The sequence below is a fragment of the Notolepis coatsorum genome (assembly GCF_963971535.1).
Source record: "Notolepis coatsorum genome assembly, chromosome: 18".
Lineage (NCBI taxonomy): Eukaryota > Metazoa > Chordata > Actinopteri > Aulopiformes > Paralepididae > Notolepis > Notolepis coatsorum.
The window spans coordinates 94,860,366-94,883,761 of record NC_140182.1 but is presented as its reverse complement, the minus strand read 5'-3'; the positions used below and the strand labels follow the sequence as shown (position 1 = coordinate 94,883,761).

At 48.1% G+C, this 23,396-nt stretch overlaps 1 protein-coding gene across 1 annotated transcript in view; it reads left to right on the top strand.

The window, feature by feature from the left end:
• Nucleotides 1-711: 711 nt before the first annotated feature.
• The window catches only part of LOC311245451 (zinc finger protein aebp2-like), a gene marked incomplete at its 3' end in the record, with an annotated part of 89,374 nt that continues 66,689 nt past the window's right edge, over nucleotides 712-23,396 (top strand). Inside the window, 3 exon segments of the mRNA XM_084335293.1 lie at nucleotides 712-1,216; nucleotides 2,392-2,599; nucleotides 5,823-5,930. Of these exon segments, the coding sequence (XP_084191419.1) occupies nucleotides 828-1,216; nucleotides 2,392-2,599; nucleotides 5,823-5,930 (705 nt within the window). The 5' untranslated portion in view covers nucleotides 712-827.

Genomic DNA, 23,396 nt, shown 5'->3' with positions numbered 1-23,396 from the left:
TGCGTTTTTTTTATGACACTAGACAGTATTTCCTGATGTATGGGCTGATAAGAGGACATAGCCACAAAGTCTTTCTATACAAAGTTTCGTTTTGAATGTATCAACAAAATGAAACCAAGTTTTTTAATCTGGCATTATCCATTTTGGTGATGCGAGTCTTGGCGATACATGCAAATATGTGCATATTTAATGGTGGAAGTGCCTCATTCATTTGCATATATAAACATAAAATTCAGAAAACTTGTAATATATTTTTTCTTAGTTTATATGTACATAACAAACTGGGAAAGTTTCATAGTGATATCTATTCAAGTATTTTTTTCTTCCCTATTAGGGGGTGTTGTCCCCCCTTAAAACAGCGCAGGTTCGTGGCTGCCACAGGCTTGCCCAGTGAGAGGATTCCGCGGCGCTGCAGCTGGACCCTATTGCCCATGTCTGCCTCCGTCCAACCAGAGAGAGTAGTGGGCGTGGTTTGGTCCATCCAGAGAGAGTAGTGGGCGTGGTTTGGTCCAACCAGAGAGAGCAGTGGGCGTGGTTTGGTCGCGCCTCCCGTCCAATGTGGGCGTGGTTTGGTCGCGCCCCCCTCCCGTACTACCAGGCACATCTGTCCATATCTGTCATCTGATGTTGTTACTAGAAGAACTGCAATGGCTACCGCTGCTCCGGAGGAAATAGCCGCATTGAGTAAAAAGAAGGACGATGGTGAACAACAACAGCTCGAGGCAGCAACCGGGGACGAAGAGCGGGATAAAGAAGAGACGCAGACGGACCCTCCGGCCCCCAAAACGGAGAAGAAGGCACCGAGGAGCTGCGGTGTGGAGCTGAAAATGGAAGAAGCTGGAGACGTGAGAGCTGCTGCTGCTGCTGCAGGAGAGGCCGCCGCGGAGGAGGAGGCGGTGGAGGGACCAGCGGCGGAGCAGGAGGAGGAGACAGCTGCTGTCACCGAAGAGCCCGGGCGAAAGTCAGAGGAAGAAGCTCGTAGTCCAGTGGAGTGTAACAACCAATCCACCGACGACAGTAGTACGGTTAAAGAAACCAAGGAAGAACAAAGAGAAGAAACAAGCCAGCGGTCCGCCGAACGGCACGTTGAGAAGAGCAAGACGGGTTGTGAGGATGCGGAGAAACAACCCGCCGGCGGAGGCGAGAGGAGGCGGGTCAGTGTCGAGGTGTCCTCCTCAGACGGGGAGCCCCTCAGTCGGATGGACTCTGAGGACAGGTACACCGTGCAGAATAATGTGGTGTATATAGGGTTGGTGCTGCTCCCTGACATGCAATGTACAGTTTCTACGTCAAATGTATATACTCTCTTTTTTTTAGACTCTTCTTGTATCACAAACAGTACTGTATTTGCAAATCTGGTATGTCATAAATGTATAGATGTAGCAGTACTGTCTATCTGTATATGTCATGTATGTCATATATGTTATGACGAATTGAAAATGGGGGACCCTGATGTAAACAAGACGAAAGTCTTTCTCTGGTCTGCATCCCCTTAACAATTGTGTGTATTGAGCCGTACTGTATTGTACCCATTCTGCAATCTGTTAATAACATTTTCAATCAATCAATGAGAAAGTCCTCATAGTTGCCTACTATAATAACGCTGGTCGCAGGGACAACAAGAGCGCTATTGAGGCAGTATATCTGCGTTATGATGAGTGATGGAAGTGGAATGCATAACAAATGGGTCACAGCCCCCAGGGCCTCCTCATCTGCACCTGTCCCTCAAGGCTGTTGAAAGTTGAAACTTCAAGACACACACACAAGCTATTGTCTTTGCTGCAGTGAAGGATGATGTTTATCCACTTTTTCTCTTTGTTTCTCTTTTTCTCCCATCCCAATTCCACTGTGCCAATTATCCCCTCCCCTGTCTTGAACGTTGCTCGCATATGCCCCCCCACTGGCCGGTTGTAGGGAGGATAGAAGCCCTGCATCACGTGTCCCCTCCGGTACACGAGGAGGCAGCCTGTCACATCTTTTCACCTGCCAGCGCGGACTCTCATTGGCGAGGTGTAACGTGTGGGAGGCTCACGCTGCCCCCGATACTTCCTGTCTCTGCTGTGCAGGCGTCCCCCCAACCGACCTGTAGGAGTCGCTGTCCACAACGTCCAGATTACCACCCATCGACTTCCACCCGCTAACTCTGCCAATTGAGTTAGGATGACGACTGGCCCAAGCCGGAGGCAACGGCGACAGCCGGAGTCGAACCCGGTGTCTCTTGCGTTGGTGACGAGCGCAATGTGCGCTGCGCCACCCAGCCGCTCATCCCTAATTTATTTTCTCAGAAGTATTGACTAGTTCTCTCTCTCTCTCTCTCTCTCTCTCTCTCTCTCTCTCTCTCTCTCTCTCTCTCTCTCTCTCTCTCTCTCTCTCTCTCTCTCTCTCTCTCAGTATCAGCAGCACCCTGATGGAGCTGGAGAGCGCCCTGTCCAGCGGGCGCTCCACCCCTGCTATGATGAACGGTCAGGCCTGTGCCGGCTCCTCCTCCTCGGCCAAGACCTACCTGTGCTGCTGGGACCTCTGCCTGCAGTGCTTCACCTGCAGCCCCGACCTGGGCGAGCACCTCCGGGGCGTCCACGTCGACGGGCAGAACGGAGGGGTCAGTGACATCACTCCCTGTGGAGGACCTCTCTCTCTCTCTCTCTCTCTCTCTCTCTCTCTCTCTCTCTCTCTCTCTCTCTCTCTCTTACATTTACATTTAGTCATTTAGTTGACACTTTTATCCAAAACGACTTACAAGTTCTGTACAACAAGTCAGCAGGAAGGGTACAACACTGGCAGCTAAGTAACATTGTTCATCAAACAGCGTTGAACTTGAGTGTTTGATTGATTGAAAACGTTAACAGATTGCAGAATGGGTACAATACAGTACGGCTCAATACACACAATTGTTAAGGGGATGCAGACCAGAGAAAGACTTTCGTCTTGTTTACATCAGGGTCCCCCATTTTCAATTCATAATGACATTTATGACATACGCAACATACAGATATATATCATGACATTTCTGACATACATGTATACAGTACTGTTACATTTGTGACATACAAGATATGCAAATATACAGTACTGTTAAACAGAGATCCTAACATAATATATACATACGAGGGCGAGGAAACTGTACATTAGGATGGGGTGGGAGGGGGGGGTTGTACATTTATGGGGGCCAGTTTCGAATTGCAGCCTCTAGGGTTGACCTTCGATTATTTTTTTGGAATTCGAAGCTTCGGGGCCGAGATTCGATTTTAATTCGAAGCTTCGAAATTAAAAAAATATATATATATTTAAAAAAAAAAGTATGTTGTGGGACTTGTACAGCATTGCTTGTTGTAGTTACCAAAGAGAGGCAGAGTTGATTTAGCACAAAAAAAAAATTATATCTTTATTATTATTATTATTATTATTATTATTATTATTATTATTATTATTATTATTATTATTATTATTATTATTATTATTATTATTATTTTTTTTTTTTTTTTTTTTTTTTTTTTTTTAATAATCAATTTTTATTTTCATATTCGAATCCCATGCCCATCGAACGAAGCTTCGAAGTATTTAAGACAGCCCTCCCGTAGGTGCTCTTTGAGAGCGGTTTTGAAGGTGGGTGGTGATTCACATTCCTTTACGGCTGTGGGTAGGGCGTTAGGGCATAATTGCAGTAGTCTGACCAGTTTGTGCATACAGTAGTAGTATAGTAGGTAGTATTATAGGCAAGTTAGATTCCTTAGTAGCAGAGTGCATACTACTAAAAGACAGTATGAAGGTATTTTTTTTAATACTTTTTTTTCATTTCAGATGTTGAAGTGTTTTTAAAATTGGGTGGGATTCATCTGTCCTGACTGTGGTGGGAAGTTCCTTCCGCCATTGTGGAGCAAACTTTTTTAGCGCACTATTTCTTCTACGAGAACTCTCCCTGTAACTACCATCCTACCATAACCCTTTCACTACCACACTACCAACGGGTTAACCCTTTCACTGCGACAATACAGAAGGTTAACACTTTCACTGCCACACAACAAAGGGTTAACCCTTTCACAACCACACTACATATGGTTAATCGTGTGACAGTGAACGGGTTAACATTCGGTAGTGTGGTAGTGAAAGGGTTAATAATAATAGTACTTGATTTGATTTATGTAGCGCTTTTTTAGAACTCAAGCTTGCTTCACACTAAGGGGTGGTGGTATGGTCACTTTACAAAATGAAAATGAAAAGGTCACTTTATAAAAAAATAAATAAAGAACAGGAGTGGTTCTTGTATAGCAATAGATGGATATAGCAAGATAGCATAAGGATATATAGTATAACTGTATATTGTATAGTATATAGTATTGTATAGTAGTGTACATAAGACCCAGTGCCTCATCTGTAGCTTAACACTGTATTGCACTATCGCAGGACCTTAGCATGTCTTTTACTATGCATTTTAAACTTTATGTACATTATACCTGTTATGTCTTATTCTTATTACTTGTATTATTGCACAATCACAATCACTGAAACCACATTTCACTGTATGCCCTGTATGCCGTGACAAATAAAACTCTTGACTTTAATTCAATTCAATTAAAAAAACTGTATTAGTCCCGCAAGGGGCAATTTAAGACATGATATCACAAACAGCTGCATATACATTCAAGACAAAACAGGGACAAGAGACATACATAACACTTCAAAGTATAAAAGACATGACACTGCCAGAATGGGATCCCTACATTGTTGATCTGTCAGTCCAATAGATAAATAAATAAATAGATTTGGTCATTATAAAAAGTGCACTTTCGTCAAAATATTAAAAATATTAAAATCAAGGGGTCAAAGGGTGCACGTTTGTAAACTGACCTTTCCTTGTACTGTGGCCATTCACCAGTCGAATGGCCTCTGGTACAAACCCAAATTTCCTTCGGTTTGTTTTGCAGGCAGGCTGTCTAAAGCGCTTTCCTGAGGGCAGCAGGTCAAAACACACATGAAGGACATGTGTGGGGTCATCAATTATTTTGTGTGCTTTCTGACTGGTAGACAGACAAGCAAACAGACGAGGATGGATGGGGGGATAAGAGAAAGCAGTGGAGAAAGAGACGGTTCTTTCCAGTATTGGAAAATTGAGAGAGACCCTTGAGTCCCTAATGTCTTGAGAGAGTTCCATAGCCTGGGTGCTGCCCTGGAGAAGGATCTGTCCCTAAAACTGAAGTTTGGACTTGGGGGTGGAGAGAAGGCAGGCTAAGGTGGATCCGAGGGACAGAGGGTTGTAGGAACCCATTTCTCCCTTTTTTTTTTCTTTTTTATATTTTTTTCCCCTTCTTTTTCCGTTTTTTCCCCCTCCCAATGTTAGTCGTTATGCCAATTCCCAATTCCCAATCCCCTTCCTGGTCGTTGCGCACTCTACCCCCTACCGTTGGTCTGGGAGGGCGGAGACTATCGCATGCTTCCTCCGACACATGTGTACCTAACCCAGCCCACCACTTCTTTTCACCTGGCAGCGCGGACTCTCACTGGGAGAGTGTAACGTGTGGAAGGTCACACTCCCTCCAGATCCTTCCCTCGCTGTGCAGGTGCACCGACCGAACTGTAGGAGTCGCTGTTTACAACGACCCAGACCCACCCACCGGCTTCCCTCTCGCTGACTCTGCCAATTGAGCCAGTATGACGGCCGGCCAAGCCGGAGGCAATGCTGGCAGCCAGATTCGATACCAGTGTCTCTTGCGTTGGTGACGAGCGCTTAGTCCGCTGCGCCACCCAGCCGCCCCCATTTCTCCCTCTTATTAACCCACTCATCTGCTACTAGTGAATGATTGTGTGTGTGTGTGTGTGCTCCCCAGGTGTTTGTGTGTCTGTGGAAGGGCTGTAAGGTGTACAATACACCCTCCACCAGTCAGAGCTGGTTGCAGAGACACATGTTGACCCACAGCGGAGACAAGCCCTTCAAGGTAGGACATGATGCACATCCTCCACTTTGTCTCACCTATTCTATATACAGTTGTGATTAGAGATGTCCGATATTATCGGCCTACCGATATTATCGGCCAATATTGGCATTCAAATGTAATATCGGAAATGATCGGTATATATAAAAGTATTGTTTTATTTTTTTAAACATTTTATTTAACCTTTATTTACCCAGGCAAGTAAGTAAATAAAAAAATATATAAATTCTTATATACAAAAGCAGCCTGACCAAAAAGCAAAAGCCTTTTATTGTCAAAAGTATGCATAATGTTGTGTTAATTCCACAACGAGAGATATGTAATGTTAGTTCGCTGAAATTGTTTGGTTTTTGATATCGGTATCGGAAATTAAGAGTTGGACAATATCGGTATATCGGATATCGGTAAAAAAGCCAATATCAAACATCCCTATTTGTGATGTGATCCGTTGTCTCTTGTCCATAGCTGGGCTCAAGGCATTCATATTTCATTTCAAACCTTTATTTAAACTCAAAAGGCAACTGAGCTTTCCCTCATTTACACTCACGTCAAGTGTACATTGGTACAGTGTACCAAAAATAAAAGCATATAAAATCACACAGCATATAAAATCAGAACAATAAGACAACAAGACGAGGCAAAAAGTAAGGATAAAAAATATATTAAAACATGTACAACTTGATTGACAAAGGTTGGAGATCAAGGTTTTAAACTCTGCAACAGAGGGGAGAATCTCAAGCTTTAAGGACTGTTGGAGTTCATTCCATGAGCTAGAGGGGCATCATAGCAAAAAGCTGATTCATGATGTAGTATAAGGAGGTAGCTTACCAATAAGGGCCTTAAAAATGACTAAATAGCAGTTCTGTATCGTAACGGCTCTCGCTCGGCGTCACTTCCGCACTGTACCTCGCTTGTGCACGCGCACTGAATAAAATTCCACAATGTACCTTTATATCCCAGTATTCGTCTGACCACACCCCCATCAGCTTACCTTCATAAGCAGGTGTGTGGCCACCTACTCGCCTCCTTCTTCGCTTTCACCACAAGGAAGTGCTTTTGGTAGATCCCCACTTGACAAGGTTGCTAAGTTGAAGACAGTTGAGACGTGTTTACATTGTGCTTATTTTTTTCTTCTCTCATAAATATTCAAAAAGAAAAATCTAAGTCATAATGTCTACCTCGGAGAGTAGACCCACTCTTCACCAGCGGTTCTCCATTCCCGCCTCCGTCGTGCGTTCTGGTGCGGGGCTGTTGCCACTTTCGTGGTTGCCAGCCACGCCCGGGAGACAGCCGATGGGTAGTTTGCCTCTCCGAGGAGCCGGTGCATCGGTGCCGTCGCTCCGGCGGTGGCCTGATCCCGACTCTGGTTCCTCTGGTTCCAGGGAATCGTCCGTTCTTGAGCGGCCGGTTCCTTTGGTTCCGGAGGATTTGCGACGCAAACCTTTCGCGTCTGCCCGTTCACGTCGCAAGATGGTGTCCTGCAGACGCGAACGGCCTGGGTTTGGGGAATTGCTGGAGACCAGCGAGGATGCGTCGGTCTCTGCATGCCCTATGGAAACTGAGGATTACATGGTAGAGGCGGACGGATTCTTGTTTGAAGGCCCAGTGGAGGCGAGTATCCTACCCGTCCAGGTAGCACTGGAGGGGGGTGAAATGTCTCCTTGGGGCGCCTTGTTCGAGGATGTTGGGGAACCACATTGCCCTGCTATCAGCCACATCAGACTGTGGCTCCTCAACCGGTCGAAGCCTGCTGCATGTGAGGGATGCGGGTTCGGTGGAGGGAAGTCAGCAGGGGGAACTGCGGGCTTTGTTCCCCGAGCTCATGGCAGTAGCGGCCGCTGCAAACGGCGTGCCGCTGCCGCAGCCATTGCCTGCTCCTGCCCCCGATGATCTCATAGGTCATCTCTGGCAGCGTCGCCCGGTGAGAGGGGTGGACGTTGTCTACCCATTTTTCCCCTCAATGGGGGCCTATGTTCGTCGGGGCCAGGTGGTGTCTCACATCATGGGCCTTACTCCCGCCTACGTACCAGTTACGCGGGTGGCGGGGTTGGTCGAAGGTATGAGAGAGGGTGTGCCACGGCTTGATAGGCCGATGGCCGCTCTCCTCTGTCCGGATATGGTGTGGGAACTGTTATGCAAGCCGGTTCTCCAGGGAAAATCGGCTAGGCGATTGGCATATTGGGGTGACCAGTCATTTGTCGCTGGTACACAGTCGCTGGCTGCTGCTTCTAACATCGCACAGCTGGCTAGATTTGTATCGGGGATAATGACGGGCGGCACGGAACTGACCGAGGTACAACACGATCAGATCACCCAGGCGGCAGGAGCTGTCCTGCATCTTACCCAGGTGCAGGCCATAGCCGCTGGGAAAGTGCGCGCCCTGGCTACCCTGAACCAGCGCCACCTTTGGCTGGAGCAGGCCCGTGTGCCAGAGAAGAAGAGAGCCCCTCTTCTGACGGCCAACCTCTCCGATGCTGGACTATTCGGGAAGGCCCTGCAGCTGATGACCTCAACGTGCAGAGAGATGGCAGAGGAGAGATCCGTTCTCCAACCCCATTTTCCGCCTCCCGTCCTCACCGGTGGAGTCAGAAGGCTTCCACGACGTCGAACTACCTCCGCCGTGCCTACCACTGCCTCCGCCGCCACTGCTGGCCCATCCAAGAAGGCCAGGAGGAGAGACGGTGCTTCTGCTGCCGCCGGCCCATCTACAACCGGAGGAGACGGTAGGGATCGACGAGACCAGCAGCCGATTGTCTACCGTCCCTCCGGGGCTTCTCGGGGTGGCAAAACCCGAGCGGCTCGAGGCAGCAGACGCCGCTGAATTAGTGACTTTTTCCCCCTGTGGTCCCCTCTATACCCCTCCCCGGCCCTCTCATATTTTGTGCCTAAATAAAAAGTCCCCTTAAAGGGGGACTGTATTTTTTGGCAAACAAACTGTGTGTTTCTTCACCAATACATATGATGAGGCTGCGAAATGTGAATCTGCATTGTTTACATTGAGGGATGAGTTACGTTCGTGTTATGAGATTAAGCAAGGTCTGCAAGCATACACTCAGTCATAGAAAGGTTCTATCTTTGCCTGACGCTCCACATGCAGGTAGAAGCTGGTTGTATGATCTGTTGCTTACACAAAGTAATGTTGATCCACAACACTGTTGTGTTAGTTGCAGTAATACTCGTATACACACGTTCCACGGCCTAGCCGTTATACTCTCTGTCAGTGTTTTTTCTATGTACAACATAGAATGCGGGTGTAGGATTCACACACACACACGACTTGGTTTTGTTATAAATCCTGTTCACAGTCTGTGGGTAGCGTGCATTGTATTAGCTTACGCTATGCATTAGCGTTCTACCAAAGGTCTCAGATGCTACAGTTGTTCTGTATCATAGTGGATCCGCTCGGCGTCACTCATGCACTATCCCCGCATGTGCACGCGCACTGAATAAAGACCACAATGTACCTTTATATCCCAATATTTGTCTGACCACACCCCTATCAGCTTACCTACATAAGCAGGTGTGTGGTCACCTGCTCTCCTCCTTCTCGCTTTCACCACAAGCCTTCGGAGATCCCCACTTGACGTGTTGCTAGTAGGAGGAAGTTGGAAAACAAGAGATACGTTGACATCATATCTTTATTTTCTCTCTCACTATTTTCGAGAAAATACGGCGATATTGTCTTCGTACTGGAGTGTCTGGAAGATGATGATCATTCTACACCTCCGTCGGGTTTCGTATTGGGAGTTTATGCCGCTACATGCCTCTCAACTGCAGTCCTCCTTGCTGGGGCTGGTTGCGGTAAAGCCTTTCAGCGACACAGCTGGACTGTAGGATGCGCCGCTGTTGTGAGAAGCGGTGGGTTCCAGGTTGGTGAGTGATGTTTTGCTTGCGAGCTCCACTTGTCTGTTAGTGCTATGGGGACTAGCTGACAATGTTTACGAACACCGGCCCCAGATTAGGGTCTTTTGTTCAGCCTCTTAGGCAACAGCGGAAGACCTTGGTCTGAAGCCCATTATAGTTAACTAGTGGGCCACGACCAGTAACACTGGTGATCCCTGTGTTTTCTGGACGAGTGGATGTTTCTCTGTCACCGTGTAGGCCCCATCTTTCATATACAAATGAGAGTATTCCCTCACGAGGAAATATGGGCATGGATGTTCGTTATCGGAAAATTTGTGTTCAAGTCAGCTACGGCCCAGATGGGACTTGTGCTGGCTCCGTCAGATGTTGGTAAAATCACCGTTGTAAAACTGTGTTAACATTTCGTTTCTCTTCTCTCTTAAACAGTGAGGAGGGTTTCAGAACGGCGGCCTGTCTGAGTGATTGTTATATCATTGTGTACAAGTTCAGGTGATAGCTGCTTAGCTTATGTGCTAGTGGTGGCCTACTGTTAGCCAGTCAGCTGTTAGCTGCGGCGCTAGCCTGTTGTGATCACTAGGCTAGGAAACGTTAGCTTGCGTGCTAGTTGTGGCCTACCTAGGCTAGGCTAGGAAACGTTAGCTTGCTGCTATCGGCCGAGGGCGGCCGTTAGCTTAACGCTACACTGTTGAACGTGCTGTGACTATAACATGTTTTAAACACTCTTGACTACGACGTCATCTTTGACAGAGGATGTTCGTCGAACCTGCCCTGAGCCAGGACGGCGAGGACTGCGTCAACAAGGGGGACCGTAGCGGCGGGATGGAGCGGCGATGCTGCCCAGGTCGACAACACAGGACGGCTGTGTTTACTACGGTGCCTTGTTAGAGACTGCAGTTTCGCTTGATCTGCGCTCAAGGTAGGCAAGGTCCTGACCAGACCTTGAACACTTCTTCTTGCTTTCCCTTCTAAATGGTTTGTAAATAACGATGTTTTCCAAAACGAGTGTTGCTGCACTACATTTAGGATACAACGTGAGTTATGTGTGAATTGTCTTGTCACTGGTAGTAGCTTCTCCATGCAAATCGGGTTGTTTGTTACAGATGTGAAAATGATCTGGTTTGTTGTGTTGAGAAACATTGTGTGTTCATGTACCGTGTACTCACAACTAAGGGGGTTAAACTAACCTATAAAGCTATGCTTAGTGACATATGAGTAAAGAATGATTCTTTTCTCAGCCTGTAATGACAATGAACAGTGTGTTCACATATTAACAGGTTTACCTGTTTAACTGGCCGTATTAAGGGTAAAGTAGGAGTGTTGTGTTTCCCCCCGGTTCCCTGGGGACTTCTTCATCCTCCTCTCAGACATGTTGTTACACTATATTGTGTCACTGTGTGGTAGGGATACGATGTAACCCTTAGCTTGATTGCTGAGGTTGTGCTGAAACTGCTTGAGGAACTTTATTTTCCTAAAAGAAAAGATTGTTGGTCGCTTTTCGTGTGTGCTTAGCAAGGCCTGTGGCCGATACTAATCGAGAATTATGTATTCTCTCATTATGAAAAACGGCGTTCCTCTGTAGAGTGTTTTTGCCATTTTTTGTAGGTGATAATGGGTTGTGTGTGTCGTGTGACCTACAACTGGGTTGGGCTGGCCACAGAAGCACATGTGTAAGTTTGGTACCAGGGCTCTTGGAGGGCCCTCTCTATTCTGTGTTTTTTCCTTAGTAAAAATCAGATAGCAGGCTAGCACATGCGCTGTGTGAAGCTGTTAGATGCTTCATGGAGCTGACTATGACTGCGTCATACTCTTTTTGTCATTACATCGTATCATGGGTGTGGGGTCATAAAGGGGTGAACTGGTAACCTTTCCTCCCCCTTTTTTCTGTTGGTCAGGGGTAAACCCACCTGTCCTTCAAGGTTCCTGTCACGTTGCGGTTCGGCACGTTACAGGGTGAGGGGGGGGGGTTTCCTGGCCCCACGCCCTGGAATATTGGGCGTGTGCACCGCAGAAATTCCCCCGCCATAGAGTACGTCACTGTGCGCGTCTCTGTTGGTGTGCTGTTCAGGTCCATGTGATGGATCTGTTTCGGGGGGTGGTCAGGGCTCCTCCTCACGAAGCTCCTATTCGGGCCTTCTGTGAGTTGGGACTCTCCTTCCATGTGAGGGAGCCTCCTCAGAGTACAGTGCCTCCTCCTCAGATTGTCAAGGTGAGTGGAACCTCAAGAAGGAGTCCTACTCTATTGTGTGTGTATTCGATTCAATTCGATTATTGAGTGTGTATGGGTTCAGTGAACCAAACTTTTACATGGCTCAAGGTGCAATATATTCTTTTCAATCTGTACAGCTCGTGTGGGAAGTCTCTCTGGGGATTTCCGTCTCCTTCCTATGGGAGGGTGGTGGGATGTAAAAATGTGATTTTTTTTTTTACCCCCGGCTGTGTAGACTGGGATACATGCTGTTGGTGCTTCCTTCTTTTCTATTAAAGGGGAACTATTTTACTATTTCTTTCACTATTTGGGCACTTTTACACAATTCCTGTGAGTCTATGGAACACCTCTGTATTATATATATTTTTTTTATTCATTGTTTTGTATTTCTAATCAAGTCCTCAAAAACAGCATTTTTCTACCTCAAGATTTCGAGCTGTTTTGAGCCTGGGCTGCAGGGCGGCTCCTAAACCACTGCGGAGCGTCGTCGTCTATCTCAACATTAACATGCAGCAGTGACTATATGACATCACATATAGGCACATTTTCAAACGACTCAGTTCAGTGAGGGTGAATATTGTGAGAGGAGAATTGGAAGAATGCGCCAATATGAGAATTTTGAGACATAGATCATATTAATATAAGTTCACATAGCTAGGAAACAATGCTAAACACTCAAAAAGGCCATTTATAAGATAGTTCCCCTTTAAAAAGAGTTGGAGTTAGGAAGTATCACACCCCTCTTGTCGTTCCCCTGGGCGCCTTGGGGATTCAATGACAGGTCTAAATAGCCTGTTCATTGATGTGGTTGTGTCCCGACGCACGCATAGTGCTAGCTTGGGGTGTTCTGTAATCAGGCGCCTTGGTTGCTTGGGGTTAAAACGGCGTTTTTATAAAGCAACTGGGATGGAGGTTTTTCCTCTTCCGACGACCTGTTTTGGTTGTCGACGGATTCTCGTTCATATCTGGGGGATGATGACGGAATGGATCTGAACATATGTAGAGGGGTCTCACGCCCTGGGGGTGGGCCATCGGGCGCGGTTCGCCCCGAACGTCTGGGTGGCGCCTTCTTTTCATGTTTAAGATCAACACGCATATCTGCCCCTTCTCCTGGAGTAGGCATGTCGGCGTGGTTAGGGCACGGGACTGGTTCTGGTCACGCTGGTCCGGATCAGTTAAACCCGTTGTCCGCCGGGGATGCAGATCTGCTGTTCTGGTACCCTGAGGGACTTGGGCTTTTTCCAGGGGGAGAAATGCCAGGTCGGTCCGGGTGTCACAGGGTTAGGCGCTATGGAGACCCTTGTTGGGTACGTTGTACTCTGCACTGTTGTAATGGCTTACGGCCGTGCCAACCTGTACACGTCCGATCTCGTCAGATCTCGGCCGCTACGCAGGTTGGTCTTGGTTAGTACTTGGTTGGGAGACCTCCTGGGAATACCAAGTACGGGGTGCTTGGGGCTGGTTCTCCATTCTTTTCGCTCTTCTCTTACGCATGGCGAAGAGGGGCCTGTTGGGGTGGTATTTGACCTCCTCGGGGGACCCTGTGCTCCCCGTATCGCCGGGCCCGGTCCGAAGTAATGTTTCGTCGACCCGTAGGCCTGGGATAACCCTGTTGGAAACTGAAACACTTGTACTGCGGTAGTGCCCGCAGGTACGTTTTGGAGTTTTTTCTTGAGGGGTTATGGGACCAACCACCGCATAGGGTAACGACTGGGTGGTTGGTTCTCTGGTGCGTTGGAGCAGAGTCAACTCCCGGGTTGCCCGGTTGAGTGTGCCCCTGCACGTTCATGACGTCTGCCAATCGTGTCAGCCTTCGCTGCCTCATTAAGGGAGCTTGTCATGGTGATCAACAACGCCAGCATACGCCCCTTCCGCCGGGGCGGCTGTTTTCAGCTGACCCCTCTGGCGCCTGTCTCGTCCGCAGTGCTCCAGGCTCGGGTTACAGCCTGTTGCCTGGTTTCCCCGGTGCGCTGCCTGCTTCCGTGGTAAGCCTTTTTTGGTGCTTACGGCCATGCTGACTACCTGTGCTGCAGGGTCAGTGTGTCACTGTGTCAGGCGGTGTGCTATTGGGGGGACAGGGCCCGCTCTTGTGAGGGGCCTTGTCCGAATACGCTGGCGATGTGGGGGGCGGTGTCACTAAGTGACCACCTGGTGGGGTCTTGATGCTGGGCATCATGGACCTCTCCGGGCCCCTGTTTTCCAGGGGATCCAGTCCCTTTGGTGGGTCTGGGTCTTCCTTCGCGCTCCGCTGCTACGGCCTTGCCACGGGGTTGGGTTTGCTCTTGACCCCGTGATTTCTGGGGGCAGTAACAAGGTCGTTCCTTCCGTTCGTTCCCGGGTGGCATGCGGGTTGTGCGTGTGTGTAGTCGTAGATCAGGCCACGGTCTGCTCACCCTGTGCGTTGAGTTGCTTGAGTGCCTCTTCGCACGGTCGGGTCCGTCGCCCTCCCGTGATCCTCCAATAGGGGGGGTACCCTCCATTAGGGGGGGTCGGGGGGGCTCGGTCCTCCCTGATCTGATGGTTGTGGGGGGCCTCAGCGGGGTGTATTTGTCGGCCGATGGCTCTCGCTCGGCCTCCCTTTGTGCGGAAGTGACGCCGAGCGAGAGCCGTTACGATACAGAACGATAGGTTATAACTATAACCAAGTTCTGTTAGTAATGGTGACGCTCGGCGTCCGACGCCGCTGCAGCCCTTGATCTCACCTTGTGGTGAAAGCTTGGGAAGGAGGCGAGTAGGTGGCCACACACCTGCTTATGAAGGTAAGCTGATGGGGGTGTGGTCAGACGAATACTGGGATATAAAGGTACATTGTGGAATTTTATTCAGTGCGCGTGCACAAGCGAGGTACAGTGCGGAAGTGACGAGCGTCACCATTACTAACAGAACTTGGTTATAGTTATAACCTATCGTTTATTGTGCCTCTCCATCAGAGAGGACCAACCAACCTTCTCATAAAGGACACACTGATGAGTGTTGTATATAATAATAATAATATAATAAACGTTATTTGTATAGCACCTTTCATACAGAAACTGCAGCTCAAAGTGCTTCACAACAGAAAAAAGACAGGCATAAAATGAGCACATAGTGCAGACATATAATAATATAATAATAATCAACTTTATTTGTATAGCACCTTTCATACATTAACTGCAGCTCAAAGTGCTTCACAACAGAAAAAAGACAGGCATAAAATGAGCACAAGTGCAGACATATAAAATCACAGTTTTTCACATTAGGATCTAACATCCCAACAGGCCACATTGTTTATGGTTTGATTCAGTTTTAAATAGACAATAATAAAAAGAGTAAGATAAAATAGACGGAGTAAAATAGTGCAATAGTGCAGTGCAATAAAATAGTAGAATAGAATATAGAGGAAACCCAGTGGTAACTGGTTTCCCTCCTGCAAAGCCATTCTTTTTTTTACAGGGACAGTGTACATTAATAAACATAGCTGTAAATGTGCCAATGTTTTCAACTGTTGTCCATTAAAAACAGGAAGACATAACAGCATGCAAACAATTAAAAGCCAAAAAAAGCCAAGTATATAAAACATGAATATAAAATAAACCAAATAGTTCCACAGCAAAGCATACGCAAAGGAGGAAATACATGATAAAGCTATACACAACAAGACATAAGCATCAGCAGCCAAGACACAATTATACACACAACTAGACATTAGCATCAGCAGACAAGACACAATTATGCACAACAAGACATAAGCATTCAGCAGACAAGACACAATTATGCACAACAAGACATAAGCATTCAGCAGACAAGACACAATTATGCACAACAGGACATACGCATTAGCAGACAAGACACATACAAATGATTGGAATCCATGCAGTACAACCATACAGACAGAGCGATTCATTAGAGCAAAGAGACGTCAACCTGACACACACGGATAGACAAGCCAGACAGACGAGGACAGACAAAGCAGTCGTGTTGGGTATGATGATGACACACCTGGTTGCTTTTGAGCCAGGATTTAAGATCATGTATGTAGGAGCGGTAGGTGGTGCTATGCCTTATGTACTGGAAGTGTGTTCTAACACTGGGAAGCTCTCACTGTAAACACTAACTGGACTATGGGTTTCAGAGTTATATCGCTGGTATGAGACCAGGTAGTTAAACAGTATGTGGGAGAATTATAGCATGGAAATACATTTGAGCAGCTTCAGATGTAAGATTGTTCTGTATGTATCTGCAGTTGTGCAGATATTACTTTTTCCAAAACATGCTTAACTTGCTTTTTAAATGAGAGAGATAATAATAATAATAATAATAACTTTATTTGTATAGCACTTTTCATACAGAGGTTGCAGTTCAAAGTGCTTCACAACAGTAAAAAATACAGGCATAAGCAAGCATAAAAAGATAGACGGGTAGAATCACAGTGTTTCACATTAGGATCTAGCATCCCAATAGGCTCTCCGCTTACAGTTTTCAGTAACACAAATAGTAAAAATAGTTTAAAATGATTCAGTTTAAAAATAGTCAAAAAATTATAAAATAGAACGGACATAAAAAATACAGGCATGAGCGAGCATAGCAAGATATGGCAAATCACAGTGTTTCACATTAGGATCTAGCATCCTAATAGGCTCTCTATTCAGTAATACTCCTGTAGTTCATGAACAAATAATCACAGTGTTTCACATTTGGATCTAGCAAATAATAAGAATAAAATGATTCAGTTTAAAAATAGTCATAAATAATCAGTGTTTCACATTTGGATCTAGCAAATAATAAGAATAGTTTAAAATGATTCAGTTTAAAAATAGTCATCAGTAAGAAGTAAAAAGTGCAATAACCGACACATGAATTTGATAGGCAGTGTAAAAGAGTAGGCAGGGTAAGAATAAATACAAGTTGTGTCAGGATATCCCTGATGTTTCCTCTTGCCACTAGGTGGTAGCAGATATCTATCAGTGAAATGCCTGAGCAAAGAGATAGGTTTTAAGCTGTCTTTTAAAGATGTCTAGCGAGTTGGCTTCCCTGATGTTTTGGGGTAGTTTGTTCCATAGTTTTGGGGCATAGTTGATAAAGGCTGCATTACCGATCCTCTTTTGACTGCTTCTGGGAGCCTCTAGTAGTCCAGCAGCTGATGATCGCAGTGTTCTTGCTGGTGTGTAATTTATTAGAGTGTTGGCGATGTAGCTAGGTCCCTGTCCATTTAGAGCTTTGTATGTAAGGAGAAGGACCTTAAAGTCAATTCTAAATGTTACAGGAAGCCAGTGTAAAGCGGCTAGGACTGGACTAATGTGCTCTCTCCTTTTGGTTCTAGTTAGCAGTCGGGCTGCAGAGTTTTGGATTAGCTGAAGCCTCTCTGTGGTTTTCTTAGGGAGACCTGTGAAAAGTGCATTACATGAGTCTAAGGGTGTTTTCTAGGGATGCCCCGATCACGTTTTTTGCCACCGATACCGATCACCGATCGTCGTGAGCCATATCGGCCGATACCGATCCGATACCGATCGTTTTTGATTAAAACATTTTTAATCTTATTTTATATAATTTTTTTTCTTTTTATAAAATATATATATTATATAATTAGACTTGTACTTGTATTATCTGCGAGACATCGCCACCACGCAACAAGCTCCACTGTCTGTGTGTACTCTAGTAGCCTCCAGCTACGGCAAGGATTCTCCGGAGCTGCAGATGGACCCTATTGGTATAACGTTACTGTGGTCATATCACATTCAACATGCCCTCAGCTCGAATACGCATCGAATCAGTGTTATAAGACATTGATATCAGGAGCTATCTGTAGCTACTGCTAGCCGGATATATAACGTTAATACAACGCCTCAGTGAATTATTTAGTTCAATGGGACATTTCGTTTTGAACAGTGAACTAACTTGCGCTAACGTGAGCTAACAGGTATCAAACACGTCTCTACTAGACTTTGTGGAGCGTTTGTTGATGTCAGGAGCTATCGGTAGCTGGCCGGCTAGATACCGTTCGGTTAGACAATGCCTCATCATGTATTAAACTAAAAGTGAATAGTTGACTGGGTCATTTTGTAACGGTAGCTAAGCTAACGTTAGCTCAGGGAGACGCCGTCCTCCTGTGTCCTGTCCCACTAGACTACTAGACCCGTGTTTACATGCGTGCGGGAGGGGCTGGAGGGATGAGCAGACGCCGCACCACCCGGTGTCTGAGACAGAACTCAGCGACAGCGAGTGAGATCGATTTTGACGATCGGCGAAAATAAAGCATTATCACCGATCACCAATCGCATATTTATACTGATTATCGGCCAATAACGATCGGTGGCCGATCGATCGGGGCATCCCTAGTGTTTTCACACCTGTAGGTTGTTTGCTTTGTTCCGATTCAGGGAGACACAGGGACTATAATGATACAACTGTTGCACTTGTCCTTTAGTCCATTGGTCAGATTTTGGGGGGGGTGTCCCCCCCCCCCTAACCTGGATCTGACTCGAGCCTGAGAGAGAGAGAGAGAGAGAGAGAGAGAGAGAGAGGGAGGGAGGGAGGGAGGGAGGGGGGGAGGGGGAGAGAGAGAGAGAGAGAGAGAGAGAGAGAGGGAGGGAGGGAGGGAGGGAGGGGGGGAGGGGGAGAGAGAGAGAGAGAGAGAGAGAGAGAGAGAGAGATCCCACACGGTGCTGCTGTTGCAGCGTCACTACAGACCCCGGCTCTCCTCTCCTGCACGGCGGCGGGGACACAGCTGACTGACACCCGGCAACACAAACACCATTTCAGGGTCTGCTCTGCTTGTTGTATCTCCGCTGTAACAACGTGCAGCAGCAGCAGCGCGACACTGTTCGACAGACCTTTCAAAACTTCAGTGTTCTTGTGCGTGTTCTCCAGCATCTGACGAATGTGATCGTCTACTCCAAACGAGCTAGGTGTGAAAACGCCCTAATATAATACCAAGGTATTTGAAGTTGGGGACCACTTGAGACTTCTCACCTGATTAGGTAGGGTTGGGTACCATTCACATTTGAACCGATACCGGTACCTAGGGGTGGGACGATACATCGATCCAGATCGATATATCGATCTATTATCAATGATCCAATAGGATCGATGCAACGTAAAAAAGATTGGTTCATATTGCGATACTCTTATTTTGAAAATCCCCTGTAGCATATCCGCAACAACAACAGTAGCTCTGCGTGTGTAGACGTTACAGCATAGCTCCAGAGTCCACCTTTTTTGCGACCAGAAATAAGTGCCTGCTGTTTTTTTTTCCACAACGGGTCAAATGCATCTAACATGCTTTACATCCTCGCCATTCCTTTATGCCCATGTCGCGTTAAAGACCAAAATGAACGTTACGTTAGCGTAAGCTAACTAAGATAAGCTAACCCTGATCAGAGCCTGTGTGTGTGTGCGCGCCCCCAGATGAAGTCAAGAGTATATTTATAGTACATTTACTGAGGATGGACAGATAATGTTTATATTTAAACATAAAAGATACAATACATAATGAATGTATTCATGATCATCATGCAACATAAAACAATTGCAGGAACGGTTTGGGAGAGGAAGGGGTTTGTGAGGTTTTGCCCGCTGCTCACCACCTTTTCTCTGTTTCTCTAAAGCCTACTGTTACCTACTGTTAGAAATTCCCTTCTCACTCACTCTCTCTAGCCCCCACCCTCTCGTTCTTTACTCTCGTTTACTCTCAGTGGCCACACCTGGACTATTATCAATTACCTCTCGCACCTGTGGTGGCAGGCTAATTAGTTCCCCTGTGGGCTTTAAATACCAGGGCTCTTCCCCTCGTTTCGGCGTGGGGTCGTGTTGTATTCATGCTGAGTCATATTCTCTAACATCTAGACTCTTTCGGGAGATCCTCTGGTCTACCAATGCTGTACATGGATTTCTCCAGCCTTGAGATGTTTTGCTCCAGCCTTCGTCTGCTGTCGCCGTAGCCTGTGGAGGAGACTGTTCTGCGCTCCCTGTAACTTCCACGGGAGGCACCCCAGCGCTCCACTGCAGACCCCAGCGCAGCTGTTCGTCCTGACGCACATCTAGACCAACGCGCATCTCCCGGACCCTCGGGCTTGGCACGCTCTCCAGTCACCAGCGCGCAACGCGCATCTGCAAGGGCTTGGCACGCTCTCCAGTCACCAGCGCGCAACGCGCATCTTCAAGGGCTTGGCACGCTCTCCAGTCTCCAGCGCGCAACGCGCATCTTCCAAGGATCCTCGTGCTTGGCACGCTCTCCAGTCACCAGCGCGCAACGCGCATCTGCAAGGGCTTGGCACGCTCTCCAGTCACCAGCGCGCAACGCGCATCTTCAAGGGCTTGGCACGCTCTCCAGTCTCCAGTGCGCAACGCGCATCTTCCAAGGATCCTCGTGCTTGGCACACTCCTCCTCGCAGACGCACCCCGAGGCGTCTCTCGGTTCCGACGCGCACACCAAGGTGTGGCGCGCACTCTGTTCCTCGGCTCCGACAGCGGCTACCCGGTGGACGACACCCTCGCCACCGCCACTGTTCCGACGCGCACACCAAGGTGTGGCGCGCACTCTGTTCCTCGGCTCCGACAGCGGCTACCCGGTGGACGACACCCTCGCCACTGCCACTGTTCCGACGCGCACACCAAGGTGTGGCGCGCACTCTGTTCCTCGGCTCCGACAGCGGCTACCCGGTGGACGACACCCTCGCCACCGCCACTGTTCCAGCACTCTGTTCCTCGGCTCCGACAGTCGGCTACCCGGTGGACGACACCCTCGCCACCGCCACTGTTCCAGCACTCTGTTCCTCGGCTCGGACAGCCAGCCACCCGGTGGCGATGCCCTCGCCCCGCTGCTGTCCCTGTACCTTTACGCATACGCCTGGGTGAGTTTTGATTGTGATGTCACTCACCCAGCGTAGTGCCCTTGCCCCCGTTCCCGCTGCTGTCCCTGTACCTTTACGCATACGCCTGGGTGAGTTTTGATTGTGATGTCACTCACTCAGCGTAATGCTTTTTGCCCCCGTTCCCGCTGCTGTCCCTGTACCTTTACGCATACGCCTGGGTGCGTTTTGATTGTGATGTCACTCACTCAGCGTAATGCCTCTTGCCCCCGTTCCCGCTGCTGTCCCTGTACCTTTACGCATACGCCTGGGTGAGTTTTGATTGTGATGTCACTCACTCAGCGTAATGCCTCTTGCCCCCGTCTCGCTGCTGTTCCTGTACCATTACGCATACGCCTGGGTGGGTTTTGATTGTGATGTCACTCACCCAGCGTATTGCCTCCTTTAGTTCTCACTTAGTTATTAGTTTGGACATTTCATCTCCCACTCTGTTTTGTTCTCTCGTGGATATTATTTTGGACATTTCATCTCCCACTGTGTGTTTGTTCACACGAAGATAGTATTTACTTTGTTACTTTGTTATTTGGACTGTTCTGCATCTGCTCTGTTTGTTCCCTTTGAATATTAACCCTCTCCTCTGTTCTGCAGAGCGGCCCAGATGTTTTCCCACCAGTCCCCAGTTCCTCCCTGTCCCCAGCCCGCCTCCGCGGTTCTCTGTCCCCTCTGTCCCTAGATCTCCCCTTTCTAGTTCCACCTAGTTCCTGGTCCCAAGTTCTCCCCTTCTAGTTCCACCTAGTTCCTTGTCCCTAGTTCTCCTAGTCCCCAGTTCTCCTGTTCCCTAGCTCCCCTTGTCCCGACTTCTCCTAGTCTCTAGTTCCTCTGTTCCTTTAACCTTCCCCTAGCGTTCCTTTAACCTTCCCTTAGTGTTCCCTTTCCTGCCCGCCTCTTAAAGGCACCTTCCTTCCCCTCATATTATATTCCTGTATTTGTGATTCTCCCTTAAAGGGACAGTGCCCTTTTTCCCTGTTTTTCCCTGTTGTTCAATAAATATCTGTTTCTTGGCAAACCATCATACCTGTCTTGTGTTGTGCGATTGGGGTCGGTTACAAACCATAACAGTACGACCCCACCAAATCGACGACCCCAGCCAGCACAGACGGTGTATGTTGAGTTTGCCTTTTTTTTTTTTTCTTGTTCCCCTCTAGCTCCCCTGTTAGCCCTGTTAGCTTCCCTGTTAGCCCAGTTTAGCTTCCTTGTTAGTCCTGTTTAGCTTCCTTGTTAGCCTGTTACTCCCCTGTTTAGCTTGTTAGTCTCCCCGGTTAGCTCCCCTGTTTGCTTCCCGTTTTGCCCTGTTTGACCCCCCTGTAGCTAGCCATGCCCTGGCAGCTAACCCAGTCCCTCAGCAGAGCCCCTGTCTGCTAGCTTAGCCCCGGCTGCTAGCACAGCCTCTATGTTTATGCAGCCCTTGCTGCTGGCATAGGCCCTGTAGCTAGCCATGCCCTGGCGGCTAACCCAGTCCCTCAGCAGAGCCCCTGTCTGCTAGCTTTGCCCCGGCTGCTAGCACAGCCTCTATGTTTATGCAGCCCTTGCTGCTGGCATGGGCCCTGTAGCTAGCCATGCCCTGGCAGCTAACCCAGTTTCCCTCTGCATGGCCCCGGTCTGCTAGCTTGGCCCCGGCTGTTAGCACAGCCTCTATGTTAATGCAGCCTTGCAGCTGGCATAGGCCCTGTAGCTAGCCAGGCCCAAGCAGCTAACCCGGTCCCTCTGCATGGCCTCCACTTTTTTGTGTAGTTTTTTCACACAGCTAGGACTGTCCTTCCAGCTAGCTTGTGCTCTCATGCTGGTCCAGCCCTGTCTGCCAGCCTAGCTCCGGCAGCTAGCGCAGCCTCTATGTTGATGTAGCAGTACAGCTAGCATAGGCCCTGTAGCTATCAGTGCCCTGGCAGCTACCCTTTCCCTCTGCTAGCCTGGCTCCGGCAGCTTGCGCAGCCTCTATGTTGATGTAGCAGTACAGCTAGCATAGGCCCTGTAGCTATCAGTGCCCTGGCAGCTAACCTTCCCTCTGCTAGCCCTTTCCCGGTGCTTCCATGGTTACCCCTTAGCTACCCTGCTTGCCCCTCAGTTCCTCTAGACCAGTTTTCTAACCAGTTCTCTAGACCAGTTCTCTTGCCCAGTCCGCTAGACTAGTTCTCTAGACCCAGTTCCTCTAGACCAGTTCCCCCAGTTGCCCCTCTGCTACCCTAGTTACCCCTCGGCGACCCTGTTTCTTTTGCTAGCCCCACTCTTGTGGTGGCTTCCCCTGCTGGCTTGGCCAGTACCTCTTGTTTTGCCCCCTGCCACTCTGTCTGTATTTGTTTTGGGTCGCCAGGTGGCTCCCGTTGAGGGGGGGGTACTGTGAGGTTTTGCCCGCTGCTCACCACCTTTTCTCTGTTTCTCTAAAGCCTACTGTTACCTACTGTTAGAAATTCCCTTCTCACTCACTCTCTCTAGCCCCCACCCTCTCGTTCTTTACTCTCGTTTACTCTCAGTGGCCACACCTGGACTATTATCAATTACCTCTCGCACCTGTGGTGGCAGGCTAATTAGTTCCCCTGTGGGCTTTAAATACCAGGG